The 20,803-nt window shown below is 45.2% G+C and overlaps 1 protein-coding gene across 1 annotated transcript in view; it reads right to left on the bottom strand.

Moving 5' to 3' along the window:
• Window positions 1–489: 489 nt before the first annotated feature.
• The window catches only part of XKR6 (XK related 6), a 209,690-nt gene continuing 189,376 nt past the window's right edge, over window positions 490–20,803 (bottom strand). The window contains exon 3 of the mRNA XM_067294422.1: window positions 490–2,648. Within this exon, the coding sequence (XP_067150523.1) occupies window positions 1,684–2,648 (965 nt within the window). The 3' untranslated portion in view covers window positions 490–1,683. The remainder of the gene's footprint in view (window positions 2,649–20,803) is intronic.

The following is a 20,803-nucleotide window of genomic DNA, read 5'->3' as shown; positions in this document are numbered from 1 at the left end:
ATTCGAGAGATGTGAAATGTTCAGACACCAGGCGGATTTTTTTTTGGGGGGGGGGAAATGTCAAGACAACCACGTAAACCCTTCGCAGACAACCGTCTACGCTCCGCCGTTCTCGGCGGCGGCAGAATCTCCTTGCGGTGAGAACGCTAAGCTAGACCACGATGCTCTCGCTACGCTCTTGAATTTCCTGTGGTGGTGTTTCTTGCCATGTACTTACAGCAGAGGGTGACACAAGACAGTTTTATCAGCAGTTCCCCCAATGTACCGAGTCGAAGAATTCTCAGCTAAATCACAACAACAACATCAACAAAAATACAAAGCACCAAATCATCTCTAGACGTTGAGTCAGTTACAGGTTATTACCGTTTGAAGAAGTTTTTTCTTTTTTCTTTTTTTTTTTTTTTAACCCCGGTTTTCGTATTTTGTTTTCCTTAAAAAAAAATAAAATAATAATAATCGAAACCCAAAACCCAAAAATGAAACAAAGGATGCTTTACAATCACTTTAAGGCTCGCACTGAATGAGACATGACAGGTCTTACACGAGATTACAAATAATACATGTATGCCTTTCACAGCCTTAAAATGATACAGTAGGTCAAATTATTTTGCCAGTCACTGATCAAGTATTGTGCCTTTAAATTGACTCGCTTTTTGCTACTATGCTGAGTTTTATTATTACTGAAATATTTATTAGATATATGTAAATCTACTTTAGTATAATATTTTTGGTATATAATTTTAATGTTTGCGGATTTCTTTTTTTTTTTTTTTCCAGAAATCAACGTAGCAGGCCTTATTCTGGACTCAGACTGTTGGTATTTACTCCACTGAGCTCAGTGGTGCTTTAGCGTGTGCAATCGTTTGAAACAAGATCAGATACTGTATTACTGTGTTAATCTGGTGCAAACCGACCATTACGCACAGCCCATTTACACGACGAAAACGGTTATATAGTAGCATCGCTTCTATAACACGACTTGGTCAAGGTTTGCAGGCTTGGCCAAATGGTGTTAGAAATATATTGCCAAATTATTTACAGACCTGATTTTGTCTTTCAACTGTTTGAAAATCAAACTCCATTGGGGGCGTCTTGGCTTTGCTTTCTTTAGACAATTTTCTTTTTTTTCTACTGAATCCAATAAGATGAACGAGATATTTTTCAAATGTTTCTCTCTTTTTGTTGTTGTTGTTCTTTTTTTTCTTTTTTTTTTTTAATTTTAAGTTTTGTATTTCGCTTGGTTTTTTTTTTTTTCCGTTTTTTTTCCTGGCATATAATCATCGAAGAGTTTTGCATGAGAAAGGTGACAGTACTTAATGAAACTCAGCACCTAAGGGCATAAGGCAGTTGTAGGTTTGTTTGTTTGTTTTTTTATTTTTCAATCAGCACCAATCCCATAAATAATATTCTACACTTGGTGTACGGTATAAAACTGATGTGGAGATGCCTCCTTCTCCACCTGTGAATCCTAGGAGTGGAAGTTGAAATACTGTTTCTTGTGTGTAAAAAACAAAAGAAAAGTTTTTCTTTTTGTTTTTACTTACAAAACATAGAGAATATCTTTTTTTTTTATACATACAGCAACCAGAAAGAAAGCTTATCTGAAGGTTTGTGTTTGTTTCATGATCTGTGTTTACCGTAAACAAAAATAAGGTCCCCTCTTTTACTTTTGTTTTAAGGAGCTTAAAGTGAAGATTCATATTGTAGCAACTCATATAAGAGAGGTCCATCTCTATACCTAATACCTACAGCTGTGGGGGTGACATACTGGAGGATGTTGATAGTTCTTCTTAACCTCCTGTCTACAAAATGAGCATCCCATGCAGGGTATCTTTTTCTCGGGATGTCAATCTTAATGAGAGGCCCCTCTGGGGGGTAGGGTCGCCCAGATGGAGTAGACGGTACCATTGCTCTCACCTGGAAAACTGGCAAGCAAGTGTCAGCTGTGAGTTCCTCCTGTTGCTCCGTGACCGCTCTGGTGGGCGTAGCCTGGGCCCCCCGGTACCCAGGGGTTTGGGGTGCCATGGGCTCAACATCGGGGGGCAAAGGAATGCCCCAGAGCAGCTCGGCGCAACAGGAGCTGACAAGGATCTTAACTCTTGGCCCCATGGGATGCAGCACACCATAATATAACAGCATCAAAGCTATCCCAGCAGCAAAGCTAAGAAAGACACAACACAGTGCTGGCACGGCATATGAGTCAGTAGTGTCAGGATCTCTGTAAAAATACCAAAGGAGCGTCAAGGCAGCGTTCTCTGTCAGGACTATAGTGTAATATGCAAACATTCTGTATCGAGTCCGCCCTTCCTTGACATTAAACCAGCAGAAAATGTACACAATCCCTACCACCATGTTGAAGAGGATCTCCTCCCACTTAGACATGCAGAAATCTGTCCCGCCATGGATGATCCAGAAAGCCATGGCACACCAATGGACCACTACAAAGATCCCAAAGTAGAGCTGGAAGATGGAAGCAAAGAGAGCAAAAGAAATAACTCGGGATGAGATGGTGAAGAGGCGCCAGAAGAGATGGATGAGGGCCCCTCTGTAGCTCATACTCTTCTTGTCGTCCCTAGAGTCCCGAAGAAGCTTGTGATAGGAGGCTAGCACCCAAGCCAGGGACATCAGGGAGGCCACAGAGGACACACCTGCCGGAAGACACACAGATCCACCGAGTTAGACAGGAGGATTCGTTGAAAACATCATCTGCTCACTAAATTATTGCATCTGGGGCAGGCTCAGTAGCCAAAAGGTTCAACTCACATCAAGTTCTCCTTACAGTGTAGAGGAGAGAAATACAGAAATATCAGTGTAGGAACTGTAAATGATCCTGCACTCAGGAGTTCTCTGACACAGCCTGCATTTGGTACCTTACGTTTATATTCACAAGGAGCTGGCTCTGTCACCCCAACCCAACTCCTCCCTTCCTCCAGTTCAGAAACAGCCTCTATCCTCATCCTGATAACATCCACATTTGAGAATTTGAAATCCAGATTCCACCTAAATGTTGCAGCCCAAGGGTGAAGGCCACTGTCTGTAGAAAGGTATCCATCTCAGAGCGCAACATTGCAAGAGCAGGACAACTATACTCCTTGTAACTTCATGGGTCTTTTTTATTTTAAAATACATACAAGCTACATCATACAATACATCATACAAACTACAATCACATTGACTTCTACTTGATTCTGCTTTGGTCATTGAACAGGAACCCCTGTTTGCATTCACCTTCGTGAAAAACATGCAGTTGGTCAGTTTTGTCTTTGTCTTGTGGTCACACGCAGATGAATATATAAATGCAGGGAACAGCAAGACTCACCAACATCCCCAAATTGTTCCAAAACACAGAACCTGATCCCTCCAATGACTGCTCCTTCCCAAACCCTTGGACTCAGTGCCCCTTCCCACTGCCAGGAAGCTCTCTGGCTCGCTCCTTCTCAAACACAGCAAATCCTGTCCTTGCAAACTCATCTCACTGCTGCCTGCTAAGCTGTGATTGCGCTGCAGCTCTAAGGACTCCCTCGTGTCTGGTCACAGCTAAGGAAAATGTTCCCTGTCTGCCAGTCTGGTCTCCTGGATGGACTTGGACCCACATTGTAGCCCTGTCTTCAGCCTCATCCCCTTTTGCTTGAGACTGGATCTCCTGCAAGGACCCGGGATGTGGCTCATCCCCTCGTTGTGTCTGGTGCTGTTCATGGTCCCTGTTACCAGCACTCAGCTCTACCCATGGTGTTCAGACCCCATGGGACTGCTCCTGTCGGTGAGGACACTGCCCACGCTGGGGTCACCCTTGGTTCCCAGCTCATCCTGCTCATGGAGCAGCCGGTCCTCGCTACACCCTGGCATGGGGAAGGCACCCCATGGCGTTCCTAAGGAGTCAGATCTTATCCCCCTACTATGACCGGCACTTACATTATTTATTCACTTGAATGGATAAAATAGTGCCCTGTCACACTCTGGCAGTGTGTTAATCTTTTAAAAATACAATACCATTGCTTATCCCAGGATTGAATTGAACAACCCAGTGCCCAAAGCATTACAATAAAAAACAATTGACAGATGCCTGTAAAAAAATGGCCATTGACATCTCATATCTCTGAACCCACTGCTCTTCACCGGCCTATTGCTTTGCAAGTGAGGGAACAAATGATGGACTAAAATATATGTTTGGAAGGCTAACAAACTTGGTAGCTATAGTTTGACTGGGGCTTTGCCAGGGATGCAGGGAGCATCACCTATAAAACCTAAAGAAAAAAATGCTAGTGGTTTCAAGCAAAACAAACAGTCTTAACACTCCCCACACCCTGATGTGTAGCAGATTGGAAAATTGGGCCAGCTCTATTTTGTTTTTACTACTTTAAGAAAAAAACAAGCAACAGTTTGCTGCAGCTGGTCAAGGTTAAATGACTAATGTTTGACAAGTCTGAATTCCCTCTTTTCTTGCTGTCTTCCAAAGTTTCCCTCCCTGGGGTAGCAGTGGAGTCAACCTGCCCTCTCCCATCCCTTGGCACCTCTCCCTGGGAAGAGGTGATGTTTCTGCAGCAGCCTCTGCCCCCCCTTCTGCACAGTATTTTCTTTCACTGGGATTAAGCTAATGGCTGATGGTGACTTTAGGCCAGGGGAAAACATAGGGTGGATGTGGGAAGTGGGACAGGCTCTCCCTGCTCTTCCTTCAGATCTTGTCTCGGTGGGGGACATGCCAGCTTTTACCCTCCATCCACAAGGACCTGGCTCCATCAGGGATGGGAGAGAGGTCCAGTGGGTCTTCAGACACTGCTCTGGTGACTTTATCCTCTTCTCTTTGAGGAGAACACCCCACAGCACCTGGGGTTAGACTTTCCCTGTCTTCCTGCCTAGCTGTGTCTGGAGGAGAGGTGCTGGAGAAGGTGATCAGGAAGGGGGTAGCAGACCACCATCTCTGCCCCTTGCTGAAATCCTCTCAGTCATTTCCACAACAATCAGGGGGAGATGGCCAGAAAGTGATGTTCTTACTAAAGTCAACTGGCCATGGGAGATAGGGACATTCCCCTGACATGCAGTCCTGGTCTGCCCAGGTCTGTCCTGCAGTCCAAGTCCAAACCAGCCCCACCAAAACTATGCCTTTCTGCAGCATTTACCAGCCCACAAGTCTTTTTCTGAATACCTGGGCTCTTGCGCTCACATGAGTGCACGAGCATTTCAGACTGAATTTAAAAAGCAAACTGTTAAGATTAGTGGCTTTATCAACGCTTTAGGCCACTGGCTTTAAGAAAAACACAATTTCTCCCAAGTTCTGAGTCCTCAACTGTTGATAAACATTTGTATACAGGACTTGGGGGACTCTGTAATGGATGGAAACTTCTGAAAGTGCATAATGCTACCTCAGATAGATGTAGGTTAGATTTGTTTTTAACCTACCTGATTTTTCAAAGATGTATTATATTTTTGGTAGCCATGATTAGCAGTTTTTGAAGATGGGGCAATGCCACATAATAAATGCTGCTATATATCTAAGTATCCTGCTTGCTGCAATATCTTCTAGCCATACAGTTTAAAAACTTTCCATGCTTAACAGAAAAAAAATGTCATGCATTGGCTTATTTTAGTGTTGTTATACTAGAAATTTGCATGGAATTAAGTGTACCTGTATACTGAAATTCAACCTGCACCAACCCACAAGAGACAGATGTGTCACACTGGCTTAAAAATGTTTCTGTTGTGTTCATTTACTGCAATATGGAAAGAGGAATAAAATATTCCAGAATCAAAAGCCCAGTATACACATAAAGGCTTTTCCCACTCTAACTTTTTCAATGAAGAAACCTACACTAATCACAGTCTTTGCTGCAAACTGCATAAGCTGGCTGACAGTACGTACGTTGAGTCACTCACGTTGCACGTACCATGCCTGCTGCTAGTCATCTGAACATCTCCTCGAGTTGACAGAGAGCGGCAGACACCTCCAGAAAGTGATTCATCCTGTCCTAAGATCCATGTGTGGGACAGGGCGGTGACTCATGCTCTCGAAATGATGGTCTCTATCCTTTGACAGGGGAGCGAGGGGACTTGTCAACACCAGCAGTCAGGCGAGATGAGTCCTACCTTTCAAAACAGTTCTTTGCCTCCTCATTTGCATTAAGATCTGAGGGGGGAAATGAAATATTTCTAGACACTTTGACATATTCCTACCACTGTTTAACAACTCATGAGCCTGGGCCCAATGTGACTCTTGGCATCTTTGTGACAAGCAGGATCTGGACCTTGCTGTCAAGGCGGAAGCAAGCAGTAGGTTCATATCAACAGCTACCATGGAGCAATATGAGGATTCCTCCAACACTGCTTACTGTGCTGCCACAGAAATGATTCCTTGGCTATTTCATTCGGACCTAAATTACATACATACCTTGGCCTTTGTCATCATGGCCATTAGTTTCTCCACTCCCATCTTACCCTGTTACTTCCAGCCTGTGTGTTCTTCATACAGTACATAATTCTCACAAAGCATGGGATAAATTGTTCCTTTCTTTTCCACTTCCTCCCAGGCCTTATTTCTAAACAGCTATAGAGATTTCTCCTACTATAACTAAACAAAAAGTCCTGGTAAGTTAGATCACATGGCAAGTATTTATTTTTATTTTTATTTTTATTTTTGCACGTGGTGACTGATGAGCCTTCACCTAGCGTGAGTGGGTTTTAGCTCTCTTCCAATGTTTATTTTATCAAATATGGGTTGGGGCTGGTCTAAAAATTTTTTTCAAAAAACCCACTCCCTCTCTGCCCTCTCTGTGCTTAGTCTTGTGAGTAGAAAATACCCGCCATGCACCGCTCTGCCTATGCAGGCACTCTCAAGCTAGCTGGATATCTGCTGCTGTGGGGACTGGAAGCCCTACAGCTGCATCTCACAGGTTGTAGCCAGCACCACTGAGGAGTAAAGCCCATGTGTCTTGAATTAGTCTCCCAGCTCCCTTTAGGAACATGCCCTGGTGAGACACCTCATACATTCAGCATGGTGAAGTAGAGCTGGATATTGCCCCCATTTGACAGGTGAGGCACTGAGATAAGAAGGATTTAGCCAAGGTCTCATACGATATCGATGCTAAAGCAGGGAATAGCCCTCCTTCACATCAGAGTGCACCTAGCTAAGAAGTTTCAAGCAGGATTCAGTCCTAATGTAGAGAGCCATCTTGACATGTCCAGAGATGGGTGCCTATGGGTGTCCTACTGTCTACGGGTGAGTGATGTTTCTTATTCCACTCAGTGGAGAATCAAGGCTTAATGCAATCACCACAGATAGGAATCTAGTACCATATAAGATGCTCTAGGATGTTCAAGACCTCTGTGCGGGGCTGGCGGATCTGACAAACTTGTACATGGGAGATGGACACATTTCTGAGCTAGGAGCTGGAATGAGGCAAGGTACCCAGGGTGTCTCAAATAGCACTAGACAAAAGTCAGCCTAATTGTTTCCTTAGTCACTACAGCCAGCAGAGCCAGAGCTGTACGCAGAGAGGTGTCTACTTCAGGGCGAACTGAGTCACTCTCCAGACTCCCTTGACTGTATTGCCTCTACATTGATCGCAAGGGGAGCTTGGACACCAACATCACATGGAGACAACTCCATTGGAGACACCTTCACTTAGGTGTCTCAGTCTGGAGCTGAACTCACCCAACATCTTGAACTGTCTCGGGCCAGGCAAGGCTGACCTCTTGGCTTAGTAATTCTGCTTTTCTCAGGGGGACCTAACAAACAGTCCACACTGGTAAGCACAGCTGGCATGGAGATTAAGGAACAATAAACAGCGAAGAGACATGAGAAGCCAGTAGGAAATAAGGCATCTGTATAAAAGGTTAAACTTTCTCAGAAAAGGGCTGGACCAAGGAATAGAGTCTCTGAGGAAGAAAAACAAGACCCATTGCTTGGGATCATGAAAACATGAGTGAACCAGACCTACATAATGTAGGTAGTGATCTGATATCAGAGGAGAGGCACATGAACCACTCTGAGTGCAAGGAAAAGTCCCGGAGCCTCACAGAAGCTCACAGGGGCAGGCTGAGTGTCAGGCTGTTGTGATTTTTCTCCTCCAGTTCCTACTGATGGCTCAGAAAAAGAAATAGTCATCCCAGGAATGTAATGAAGCTCTCTCAAAAATCCACATCCACAAGAAAGACTGAAACTAATGGCTACCCTTAAATTGCTGTTGTTGTTTTTAGAGCTCATAGATGCGCAGGAATAAAAACAGCACATGGAAAGCCATTCCACTCTATCCAACCTGCTTACACTATGCAATTATGCATGGCTTTACAACTAGTTTAATAAAAGCTGTAGACAAATCACAAAAAAAAAAGAACAATATTTAAATTGAACAATATATCCAGTTTGCCCTTATTCTCAGTGTTGGTCTACTGAAGAGAGAGCATTTTCATTAGGACTATGTACAAAGCTTTCATAAAGAATCCAGCTGCTGGGTTATTTGAGGTAAATAATTTGAATGCACTTACCATAGCATATTCCGTAAGTATTTACTGTGTGTCTATCCCTTTAAAGCTAAAAAAGGTGCTCTATTTCTTTTTTGACTTTGATTGTCCTGAAGACTATTCTAAAAAAATGGAAAGATCCCAACATTTCTCTTGGGTGAGCTGGACACGGCAGTGAGTAGTCAGTGTGACATGTACCCTTCCACCTACCACTGGGCGACAGAAGCACTTGCTTAATGCAAAGTGCTACGTCTCAGTTACTGCTCATCACTTGCTGGCTGTTCAGGCCTCTGTGCTGTGAGCCCTGTTATCGTGTTTTTCCCTTTGGGTGCCATGTTCATCCCTAAAGCTCACTATGAATCTAGGAACGCGCACGAAGTGAAAACATAACTATACAGAAGAAATTGAGCCAAATTCTGCTCTTGTAAGAACGCTGCCTGAAAGTTGCTCCCCTTTACTTTTTATCTCTTATTCTTTATTTGTGCCAGAGTAAAAGGGGTCAGAATCAGAAGCCAGGACTATTTTTCATTTGTTCCTGTTTGAGTTTGATGTTTGACCTTTCTTTCTTTTTTCTTTCTTTCCACGGGAGGGAACAACTTTGTTCTTTCTTTCATTCTCCCTCATTGTTTTTTATTTCGAACATGGAAGAACACAGATCATTAACAGCAAATAAATGATACAGGGTCTGGATAGGCTTTTTTGCCATTGATTTTCCTCATAGGACTTTGGAACACTTCCCTAACCAGTTCCTCCAGTGTCACATGAGCCCATTAGGGCAGATGAGCGCTCTTGCACCCATGCTGAGCATTACTCAAGTCTGACCCAGGAAAGGCCCAGCTACGTCTAAGTGCCACCTATTCCTGCAGTCACCTCACACGCTGCTGGTGCTTTGTGGGTGCTCTGTGAAACCAAGGCCAAAAGGTGAGGTGCACATAACTTAGTTTTTCCAAACTTCTACATTCCCTTGGCTGCTTTTAATGGAAAGAACAGGGTTAGCTGAGAAAAACAGGCATCTCCTCAGGGGCTGACTCATCTCACACATCTCAGACACCAAAAGATGAGTCAAACCACCTTTTTGGAGGGTCTGCCTCTACCCGGTGACTAGAAAGGGAGTCAACTTCATTTAGACAATTTAAGATGAAGGTTAAGCTGTCTAAGAAGAAATCAGAGAGCTGCTTAGTGAGGTGAGTGTACCCAGTCCTTGGTGCCTAAGGGAGCTGAGGGATCTGTTTGCCTCCCGGGAATGGCTGGGAAAAGATGGGGATTTGCAACAGTTCCTAGAGATAAACTGGTCTCCATTTGTCATGGGAGTGTTAGTCTACACGGGGGTCCGCTTCTAGACATAAGAGTGCCAGTTTACATCTGTACTCTCCTCAATGCCGGAGTGACCAGAGATGAAAAGCCAGAGCCTGACACGGGGAAGAGATGTGACTTGAACCCGGGTTTTCCACTGTTTGCACCAATGTCCTGTCCCTTGCTCTGTTTTCAGGCAAGAAAACATAGTTTTGTTGCAGTTTGGGCAAGAGGCGAGCTTCAAATCCTCAGCGTCTGCTGTGGAGCAGGGCTGTCCCTTCCCACTTGCTAGGGAGCTGCTTTGAGACCTGCCCTGAGGAGCCACCTTGGCCTTGTTCTCCCCAGGCCCTGACACCCACAGGGCATAGGCTCACCATACTGTAGGGAACAGAAAATCACTAGTGACTGTTTTAGAAAGATAGGAAGCAAAGGCAAGTAATTCACCTAAGGGACCAATTTCCAACTGGGTCTGGGCAAAAAGAAGAGGTTCTTCTACCACAGAATCCCACTGAGACTTCCTGACCTGACAAGGCTTTCTTTGGGTTTCTATACATGACACTTTACGTCCAACCTAGCACACAAATAGCTCTTCCATGTAAGTCTGGAGGAACATCCATTTTGCTGAGCCTTTTATTGTGAGACTGCAAAAGTCCACAGCAAGACAGTTTCAGAACAGTTTGCTCACATGGGGAGTTGCCCTCCAAGCCATGCCAGTTAAAGACTGGCTCAAGTCCTGAAATCTGAATGCTTCCTAAAACCTTCTCCTTTCACTTAATTAAGACAACCGTAGATGTCCTCACTGACCCCAGAAATTTTGAATCCCTTTTTAGTTTCCTCTCAGTCTTTGCCTTAGCACTGCCTCGAGGAGCTGAGCTCCACAGGTTCACTGTGCATTAGGTTTCAAAAGGACTTTTCTCCCCTTTCATCCTGTTGCCTTTCAGTTGTCCTGAATGCCCCTTTTTCTCTACTGCTAGAAGAGGTGACTGGCTGCATTCGTCTGATCTGTTCTCTCATTATCTCAGATACCTCTGTCAGGTCTCCTCTTATTCATCTGCTCTGTGAACTCAGAAGCTGCCCAACTTGCTCAGGCCCTGAGGGCATCCAGTCTTGTATCTTCTCCTGGATGCAAGCCAGCAACTGGTCCTTCTGTGGAAGCCAAACAGAAATGGGATAATCTGCCTTCTGGTTTGGGTTGTCCTTGAATACAGACAGTGAAGTGTCAAATCTCCTGCTGAAAATGTTTGCTGTCACCCACTGTGTAAGGATTGGCAAATCCTCCCCCAGTTTTAAAACACTTCTTAATGAAGATCATCCTTGAGTCATGCGCCTCAGTGTTTATTCCACTCTAGGAGAACTGCCTGAGACATAGGATGAGTTGCCTTCTCAAGATGCCCCCCTCTCTCTCTGTATTGACACTATCAAGATCACAGATAACTAAATAGAAATGACTAAACAAGCAGAAGTGGGTGAGATGAAAAGCACCATGAATAAGAGTGTTTTGGCATCCACCAAATCCCCAGCACCCTCCTGATGAGACAAGGGGGCTGTGACCAGGGCGTATTTGAGCTGCATTTTCCTGAACAGCAAGACAGTTACCAACATCCTCAAGAAAGTGGTAGCAGAAAGAAAATATCTCCCTGCTATGTCAATGAGAAGAAGGCAGATCTTGACAGGTTTGTATGCACAGAGGCCTCATAGGCATGTAAGTTCACCATTTGGTTGCCATTAACAGCCCTACCCCTTTCCTGGGATGCGGACCACAGGTACTTCAGTTTTTACCTATCTATACAGGCAAGAAAGCTGCTGATACCCCTACACAGCTGATACATTTATGGCAGAACTTAACTGAAGCTGAAACCTCAGGCCTAATACAGATGTGTAGATGGCCTTATGCCAGAAAAATGCTATTTTGGCAGTATAGCTTATTCCTTCTATAAATCCGGTCTCAGCTATGCTCTCAAAACTACCTCTGAAGAAATGCCAGCGTGACTCTATTGCTCTAACTAAAGTGGCAAACCCTGCCTTATAGAGAAAAGTCCTGTTCTGAAAGTCTGTCCATCCTCCATAATCTTCATTTGGAGTTTAATGGTGGAGTTAAAGGATATTAACTACAAAACCACACTAAGACCACTTAGGAATCTGGGGTGAATTTGGTGAATAGTTTCAGTCTGAAAGAAGTTGAAGGCAGGCAGGTAGTGGAAGAGAGGGAGGGACTTAAAATAAGACTAAATCTTTTCTTTTGAGACCTTTTTGACATGGCACTTTAAAGCTATTTATTTCAAAATGGCTCTTTCATTTTGAAATTCCCCTAAATGTTAGGCAGGGTAAGAAAAAAAAAAATCACTGTCCTCCTTTCTCCCATCACCAAAAGCAAACTGTCTCACTTCACAGCTGATGTTATTTCAGGGATTTTAACACAAAACAGTTCTCTCCTTTTGTAATTTTTTCACCACTAAACCAGAAAGCCCATTACTCTCACTGATGGTGTTTTGATGTCGGTATTGGGATCTGGCTACAGTTGATGGTGTTTCCAACTAGGATAGCCGCTGCTATCACTTAAATTGAGGTTCTGCATTCAAACAGCAGTGAGGACTTAGCCCAGCAGTGAGGACTTAGCCTATCTTTTACAAGTGCCAATATCTCTCCAGGATCTTCCCCCAATGCCCCAGTGCATCCTCCCCCAATGCATCCTCCAAAAGGCATGCTGAATCTCATATGGACAGAGCTGCAAAATGGTTCATACAGCAGCTCAGCACCAACAACTGTGTGTGTCTCTGGCTCCTAACACCAGACATACAAGAATGAGCGATGATCCAGTCTGAGCCCTGATCTAAATTTATCCAGGCAGCAATCACTTGGGCTAATTCTCCAGTAGAAATGTGCTGGGAGAGCAGCACCCAGGATTTCCTGAGCACAGTTAAGGTTGTTTGGCAATAGCGAGAACTCTTATACATGTCTATTTTTGTCAAAGGCTGGATGAACTGCCACTGTATTTAGAGTGAGATACCCTTCGCATAGTCATCACTGTAATTATAAAGTCTTCAGTTAAATTCCTGTTAATTTGAATGTCTTTAACCACTATCTCAGAATCACACTGAAAAAAAAAACACTGAATCCCCAAAAGTGAACAGCCACAGAGAAGAGGATTTGAAGCTCCTTGGGAGATCCCAAGGGAATTCACTTGAAATGCTCCATCAGGATGACCTGGCAATACCTCCAGAAAGGATAAGAACTAAATCTATGCATGCAGAACAAAATCCCTCTTTGTAGGCAATGTTACAGAGGAATAGAGTCTATCACAGAAAACTGTTTCAACCTGAAAGGAACACAGCCAACTGGAAAGCGTAGAAGTCATCTCTATATGCTTCCACTGTTTTTTTCTTGTTGTACTTTCCAGTTCCCTATTGAGCTCAGTCATTTCTGACCTCAGTTCAGAAACTAGAGTAGCATGAGCAGACCCTTACACCTAGGTGGCTGTCAGTCAAGCTCCAGTGGGTGCCTGAGATGGGAGAAAAGTCAACCTATGCCCCCTTTTTACAGTTAACATGGAGAGCTAGGCACCAGCACATGGCATGGATCCACTATAGATCTCTAGTGACTAAGGATGCCACAGTATGACTGTGCTGCTCCTGTAGCCCCTTGGTTAGATCTGCAGTGTTGAATAGCCAGAACTGATTGCTGAGATCTGGGTTTTCTTCCTCTGCTGTTTAGAAGAGTCTTTCCCAAAGCAATGGGAGAAAAAAACCACGTGATTATTTTAAGCAGGAAAAATAAGATGGTAAAATCCAAGAGTATGAGTTGCTCTGGCCACATATTATCCTGGAGAATGTTTGAGAGAGGCAAAATTGTATTGCACATTCACACATACGCATCATATATTTGCCAGAGTTCTTTGTGAAGGACATTTGGACACAACTTTCAGGAGCTAATGCTTTACTCAGATTCTTGAACATGTTGAATATCTTCACGGACTCCAGCAGAGTCACTCCTGATTTACACTCCGCTAAGATCAGAATGAGACTCCTATACTGAGATTTTCAGACCCAAAATAGTATTTGAACTCTAACAGTAGGGTCCTTTAGAAGAGAAACACACTTTGCAATACTACCAGAATACACTGAAATGGGAAAAATTTTGCTAAGGAAAACAGCACATGGTTTGATTTAAACAAAATCTTTCCTCACCATTTAGATGTTCTGAATAAGGACATCTGGCATGAAACAACATCTTATCACAAACACATACAATATACTTGCATTTTAACACTATACATTGGACATTTATTACAGCATCTTTACCTGACATTCTTTTTTAATTTAGATAAGAACCACAACCATTGAGAAGACACTTAATCTGCTAGCAAAACTGAAAGGATTTTGTTATCTTGAGCATGGGACTAAAATACTCTGAAAAATAAGGGAGCACATCAGCACTAGAGAGGAAAGCACTAGAAGTTCTGCTGTTCCTTTCTGAAAGTAATTGCAGGAATCTCTTTCTGTAGTACAGGTCTGTGGCAGGTTTTGAACCTGTGACCTTGTGCCTAGAGATCAGGAATTGAGCAAAGTCTAATTCTGTTTGCTGCTGAGTCTATATTGTTACTCTGTCTTAACCTCCGAAACAGGGTGGACCTATCCAGGCTGCCTGCCGGGAATGGCCCTTGTCCCATGCTAACACCTAAGCCAAGCCTGGAAACAGTTTGGGTTGGTGATAGTGGACTTGGGCTAGAACTGTGCTGACAACTGAATCATGTGGAAGATCGAGATTGAGAGGTTATGCTCATGTTCTGATGTGTTTCAATTTATTAGCACCAATGAAACCCAACAGACTCGTCAACAGACTCGTCATTAGTCTGGAGAAGCCACATATTCCACCAGGGCTTTGTGAAGGAAATTCCTGCTATAAATACAGCTTCCACAGCCAGTTCCTTGAAGACAAGGTGATGCCAAGGCAATGCTTCAAACCACCTGTGACAAGTACCAAATACGGATCCTGCAAAACTACCTCTGTTTAATGGTTTTGGCCTGAGCACAGAAAGTTTGTAGACCATTTAGAAAAACAGCTTCATTCACATGGTCCTGGAATTTTTAACCTGATTTTTAAGAAATCTGGTAGGGGGGAAGAAGGAAACACAACTCGGTTCACACTCACTAGCCAACGTAAGAGATCTTTGTTCAGTGTGTTTGGAGGAGATGTGTCAGCAATGTAGAGTTTGCCCACTTTATGATTTATAAATCTTTGGATTTGTGTGTGAGGGGAGCTGGTGGAATTGCCTCAGTGTAACTGCAGGTGAGGGGACTTGTTTCCTGAAGAGAAGGAGGAAGAAGTATCTCAATAATTCTGGAGAGTATAGAGGACTGGCATCATTACAGTGAGTCTGGGAGAGCATTTCTGCGAAGGGGAATGACAAAGTGACAAAACCTGGGGTGGTGCAGCTGGTGCTGTCTTGCAAGGGGTAGTTGCAGGCACCACTGATTCCCAAGGATAACAGCAGGAACCTGTTTCTTCCTTTGCTTCCCGTGCTCAGGATGCTCTGCAAAGGCCTAAGTGATGTGCAGAAGACCAGAGCTCAATGTCATGCCAGCATCCACCGGTGAGTCATGCTCAGGTTTGTTTGCTTCTCCTGGCACTTCTTGCCTCCTTAGAAATTCATGTGTGTATCAGATGGACTTTGAGACTGCCTCTTCAACAGGTTAATGAACATCACCTTCCCAAATGACAGGCTGAGATCAAAACATGCATCCGTTTCCCTACTGCAAATGTCCTATTGCAAATGTCCCGATCGCACCTTTGAGCATTTCAGATGTGGGCTCCTGCAATAGGGAAATGGCCGTGCCTGAGGAACGTCCCCCTTCAGTGAGCATCCGTGCGAAGACATGAGCGTACTGAGGGCGCTGAGAACATGAGGTAGGTTGAATGCCACTTAGGACAAAAGTAATTTCAGGAAGCGATTTCTGCCAGCTCAATAAATATGCTGCACTCACAGATTCAGGACTGTGACCCTGAGCTAATCGTATAAAACAACTGATAGTTTCTGGAACAAAAAAGTTGTTTCCTTCACTATTCCAGTGATTTTGATCCAGTTACTTCCCAGACTAATTGTCTCAAACTGAATTTCTTGTTCTTCCACCAACATCAAGAGTAGAAATGCGAAAGAATTCCCTGCCCGGTGCCCTCCCTGCATCTTCCCCTGGTTTTTGCACATCTCAGTAGATATCTGTTCTGTTTATCCAGAGTAACATGCTCTCCTGGATGCCTGAGGTGAAACCCAGAGTTGCATACTAGAACAACCTGAGGACAAAAAGAGATGAATTTCCATATATTTTACCAGGCAATTGCACAGCAGCGTCCAGCCACCTTCTCTTATGGTATAATCATGAACCTGCCGCTAGGGAAAGACTGCAGCGTTAAATTACCTGAAAGAGCCTTAAACAGCCTTTCCTGCCTGGAATCTGTTTGGCATGAACTTGCTCCCCAGGAGCCTGCACTTTAAAGATGCTCCCCAAGACCTTAGGCTAATCAAACCTCTCTGTCTGTGCCTCAGTTTCCCAGCTGGCCTGCAGCTCTTAGGAGGAGGATGGGCTAGTGCTTGTGTAGTGCTCTGAGGATGCAACACCCCCCTGGTGATTACCACACTCTACAAAGCCTAAAATTGGCAGCACTGGCTACCTGCCAGCGCTGTCCCGTGAATGGTGACTCATATTTATTGACTGTGCCATGTAAAACGTGTGATGGCGGCACGTGATACGAGACAGAAGGGTTTACATCAGTGCTCCAAAATAACAGAACGAGAGCTATGGAAAAGTGGTGGACGGAGAAGCTGCAGGTGGGGCTGGGCTGAGGGAGAAGGAATGACGTCTCTCTCTGGGCTTGCTCCAAAGCCCTTTGGGGGGGAAAAAAAATAGCTGTCACTGGCTTCAAAGGGCTGCTGGACCCAGTCCTTCCCCGCAGTGCTAGGACAACACAGCTGATGATAGGGCACGCTTCCCCATGCCGCTCCCTGCCAGGGTGCCTCAGGCTTGGTCTGCTCTCAGCATGCCGGAGCAAGACATCCTCTGTGCCCGTTGCCAACTCTGGAGATGGCTTTTTGATGCTGCTGGGAACTGGCCTGGGACCAGCGACTCATTTCAAGCAGGGCACCAAATAGCTATCTGTCATCTGGCTTTGGTGAGAAGGAGGGGAAGGCAGGAACAGAGCCATATGCCCCAATCTGGCAAAGCACTTGAGTCATATGAGTGGCCTCCCAGGGGAGCTACTTTCATGTCTGGAGCTATCCCTGTGTTTTGGGAAGTGTCTCCTTGGTTTGTGGATGAACATTTAAAGGGAAATTGGGGTTGAATCAGGGCAAACTTTCAATGCAGATTACCCTGATTCCTCCCCATATGCCAAGGCCTTTCAACAAGCACACAACTAGCGGAGTCCTTTTCTTCTGCCCACATTGCGATGAGCAACTGCTTTTCTGCTCACCCTCCTCCTGTCACAGGGGACCAGGGCTGGGTGATGGATCCCCCATTTCTTTTACTCCCCAAGAAATGGCATGGGGGAGAGAGAGAGAGAATATGCCTCCAACCCCACCAACAAAGTTTTAGTCACACAGTGCAAGCCAAACGCCAGAGTCTGATCCTGGTAGACCTCCCTCCCACCCCAGATCCTGCTACCTATGACTCCATGCAAAGATTTTTAAGTATACATTGCTGTTATCTTGCTCGGTATCAGAAAAATACCCTGCTCAGAAAAGGAATACGGATTTCTGCTTCTGGAGAAAAGGGACTTTGCTTAGGCCTGCTTCAATGTCTCATAGATGACATGCTGGTTTTTGGGTACCGAGACATCTGGAATCTAATGCCTGTGTAGAAAGGGTGAACCATGGCATATTTATAATGGTTATAGGACTGTGCATAAATGGGGACAATTTTGCAGAGTGAGGTCACAGAGATTTGCACTTTTGTTTTTGGATTCATTTTTTGAGCATTGCTGGAATGTATATATAGAGTTAAGTCTAAATTGAAAAACGCCTGTGGAAAACATGCTGCAGCACCCCACAGCAAGCACTTTCCCCTGCACATGCTTTTCCTTTCAAGATGGCATCTCCCACCTTTAGTCCTCTGTGGCTGCATCTCTACTAAGAAACAAACGTTTGCAGGAATTGTTCCCCAGCCCTGTAGCTAAGTGGCACACTCTGGCCCCATCTCTTGCCATCCAAAATGAGATGGCCACATCCCAAATGCCTCCTGGGAATGGTCCCTGGTCTGTGCTATCTCCCAAGCAGTGCTTGGGGATTGTTTGGCTTGGTTGGTCCAAGCCAAAAGCATGTCAGGTCCATGCTAACAGTGCAATAGCGGAGATGACGAATACCCAGTGCCGGTGCCTGCGTGCTGGCACCCCAGAACAGTATTTTGGCTGTGCTCTGTGATGGATATACTTGTTCGGCCCAGGCCAGCATGAAGGATCCTGTGCAAACTTCTATTGCTCATTCAAGGTTAGCAGTGTTACCTGCAGGATGGGTTGTCAAATCTAATTACTCTCTTCTCCATCTTTAGTGGAGCAATGGAAGTTTTACTGTGCTAATTAAGTATAGGCCAGTGTTGATCATTTCTGGAAATCACACCCTTGGGCAGCCAAAGGCTGAAGGCTTCTTTTCTAACTTGGCCACCACAGCTAAGGTTACTTTGATTTTTGGGGTCTGAGTGGAAACAGGAATGACTGAGAATTAATCCAGTCATTTGTTGTTCTTCAGATATGGCATCGTTTTCAGATCTCAAACCACTTCTCAACAAGTCCTGGTGTCTTGGGATGTATTTCGGATCCTATGAATGTATCTAATAGGACATTTCAGCTGGTATGTAGTTCATAGCATATCCATTATTCACCGTATATTATTGGTTAACTATCAACCTGTCATCAGGGGAAAATTAACTGAAATTTATCTCAGCATTAGCTTTAACTCATTATCACCCACACAAGAAATCTCTCATTCAGGTGCAGGAGTGTTTAACTTGAGGTTGGCTTATCCTTAGCCCACTCAGCTCAGCTGGGAATGCCTTCTCTTGGCAGTGAGGACAATAGCTAACCCAGTCCTGATGCTAGTCCTCCAATGCCTTTCCCTCCAATTCCCCACAAAGACCACATTTTCTGAACTAAATCACAGAATCACAGAATAGTTGGGGTTGGCAGGGACCTCTGGAGATCACCTGGGCCAACCCCCTGCTCAAGCAGGGTCAGGTCCAGGTTGCCCACAGCTGTGTCCAGATGGCATTTGAATATATTTCCCAGGATGGATTCTCCACCACATCCCTGGGCAACCTGTTCCAGTGTTCAACCACTCTCACAGCAAGGAAGTGTTTTCTTATGTTCAGATGGAACTTCCTGTGTTTCAGTTTGTGCCCATTGCGTCTCTTCCAGTCACTGGGTACCACTGAGAAGAGTCTGGCCCCATCCTCTCTGCACCCTCACAGAATCACAGAATCACAGAATCACTGAGGTTGGAAGGGACCTCTGGAGATCATCTAGTCCAACCCCCCTGCTCAAGCAGGGTCACCTAGAGCACATTGCACAGGATTGCATCCAGGCGCATTTTGAATATCTCCAGAGAAGGAGACTCCACCACCTCTCGGGGCAACCTGTTCCAGTGCTCTGTCACCCTCACAGTGAAAAAGTTTTTCCTCATGTTAAGATGGAAGTGTCTGTGTTTCAGTTTGTGCCCGTTGCCTCGCGTCCTGTCGCTCGGCACCACTGAAAAGAGTCTGGTCCCATCCTCTCGACACCCTCCCTTCAGATACTTGTACACATTCATAAGATCTCCTCTCAGCCTTCTCTTCTCCAAGCTAAACAGGCCCAGCTCTCTCAGCCTTTCCTCATAAGAGAGATGCTCCAGTCCCCTAATCATCTTTGTGGCCCTTCGCTGGACTTGCTCCAGTAGTGCCACATCCCTCTTGTACTGGGGAGCCCAGAACTGGACACAGTACTCCAGATGTGGCCTCACCAGGGCTGAGGAGAGGGGGAGAATCACCTCCCTCCACCTGCTGGCAACACTCTTTCTGATGCACCCCAGGATCCCATTGGCCTTCTTGGCCACAAGGGCACATTGCTGCCTCATACTTAACTTGGTGTCCACCAGCACTCCCAGGTCCTTCTCAGCAGAGCTGCTTTCCAGCAGGTCAACCCCCAACCTGTACTGCTGCATGGGGTTATTCCTCCCCAGGTGCAGGACCCTGCACTTCCCTTTGTTGAATTTCATGAGGTTCCTCTCCGCCCACCTCTCCAGCCTGTCCAAGTCTCTTTGAATGGCAGCACAGCCCTCTGGCGTATCCGCCACTCCTCCCAGTTTTGTATCATCAGCAAACTTGCTGAGGGTGCACTCTGTGCCTTCATCCAGGTCATTGATGAAGAAGTTGAACAAGACTGGACCCAGGACTGACCCCTGGGGGACACCGCTAGCTACAGGCCTCCAACTAGACTCTGTGCCACTGAGCACAACTCTCTGAGCTCTGCCATTCAGCCAGTTCTCAATCCACCTCACTGTCCACTCATCTAACCCACACTTCTTGAGCTTGTCTATGAGGATGCTATGGGAGACAGTGTCAAAAGCCTTGCTGAAGTCTAGGTAGACAACATCCACTGCTCTCCCCTCATCTACCCAGCCAGTCATTCCATCATAGAAGGCTATCAGATTGGTTAGGCATGATTTCCCCTTGGTGACCCTCCCATCAGCTATTTATACACATTGATAAGATCCCTCCAGAGCCTTCTCATCTCCAGGCAAAACAGTCCCAGCTCTCTCAGGCTCTCCTCGTATGAGAGATGCTCCAATCCCTTCATCATCTGTGTGGCCCTTCACTGGACTCACTCCAGCAGGTCACAGAATCACAGAATGGTTGAGGTTGGAAGGGACCTCTGGGGATCATCTACTCCAACCCCCCCTGCGCAAGCAGGGTCACCTAGAGCACAGGGTTGTGTCCAGATGGCTTTTGAATATCTCCAAGGAAGGAGACTCCACGATCTCTCTGGGCAACCTGTGCCAGTGCTCTGTCACCCTCACAGTAAAGAAGTTTTTCCGTAC

Source organism: Apteryx mantelli, chromosome 3 (genome assembly GCF_036417845.1).
Source record: "Apteryx mantelli isolate bAptMan1 chromosome 3, bAptMan1.hap1, whole genome shotgun sequence".
Lineage (NCBI taxonomy): Eukaryota > Metazoa > Chordata > Aves > Apterygiformes > Apterygidae > Apteryx > Apteryx mantelli.
Note: the sequence above shows the minus strand (reverse complement) of the source record. Positions and strands in the feature narration are given on the sequence as shown.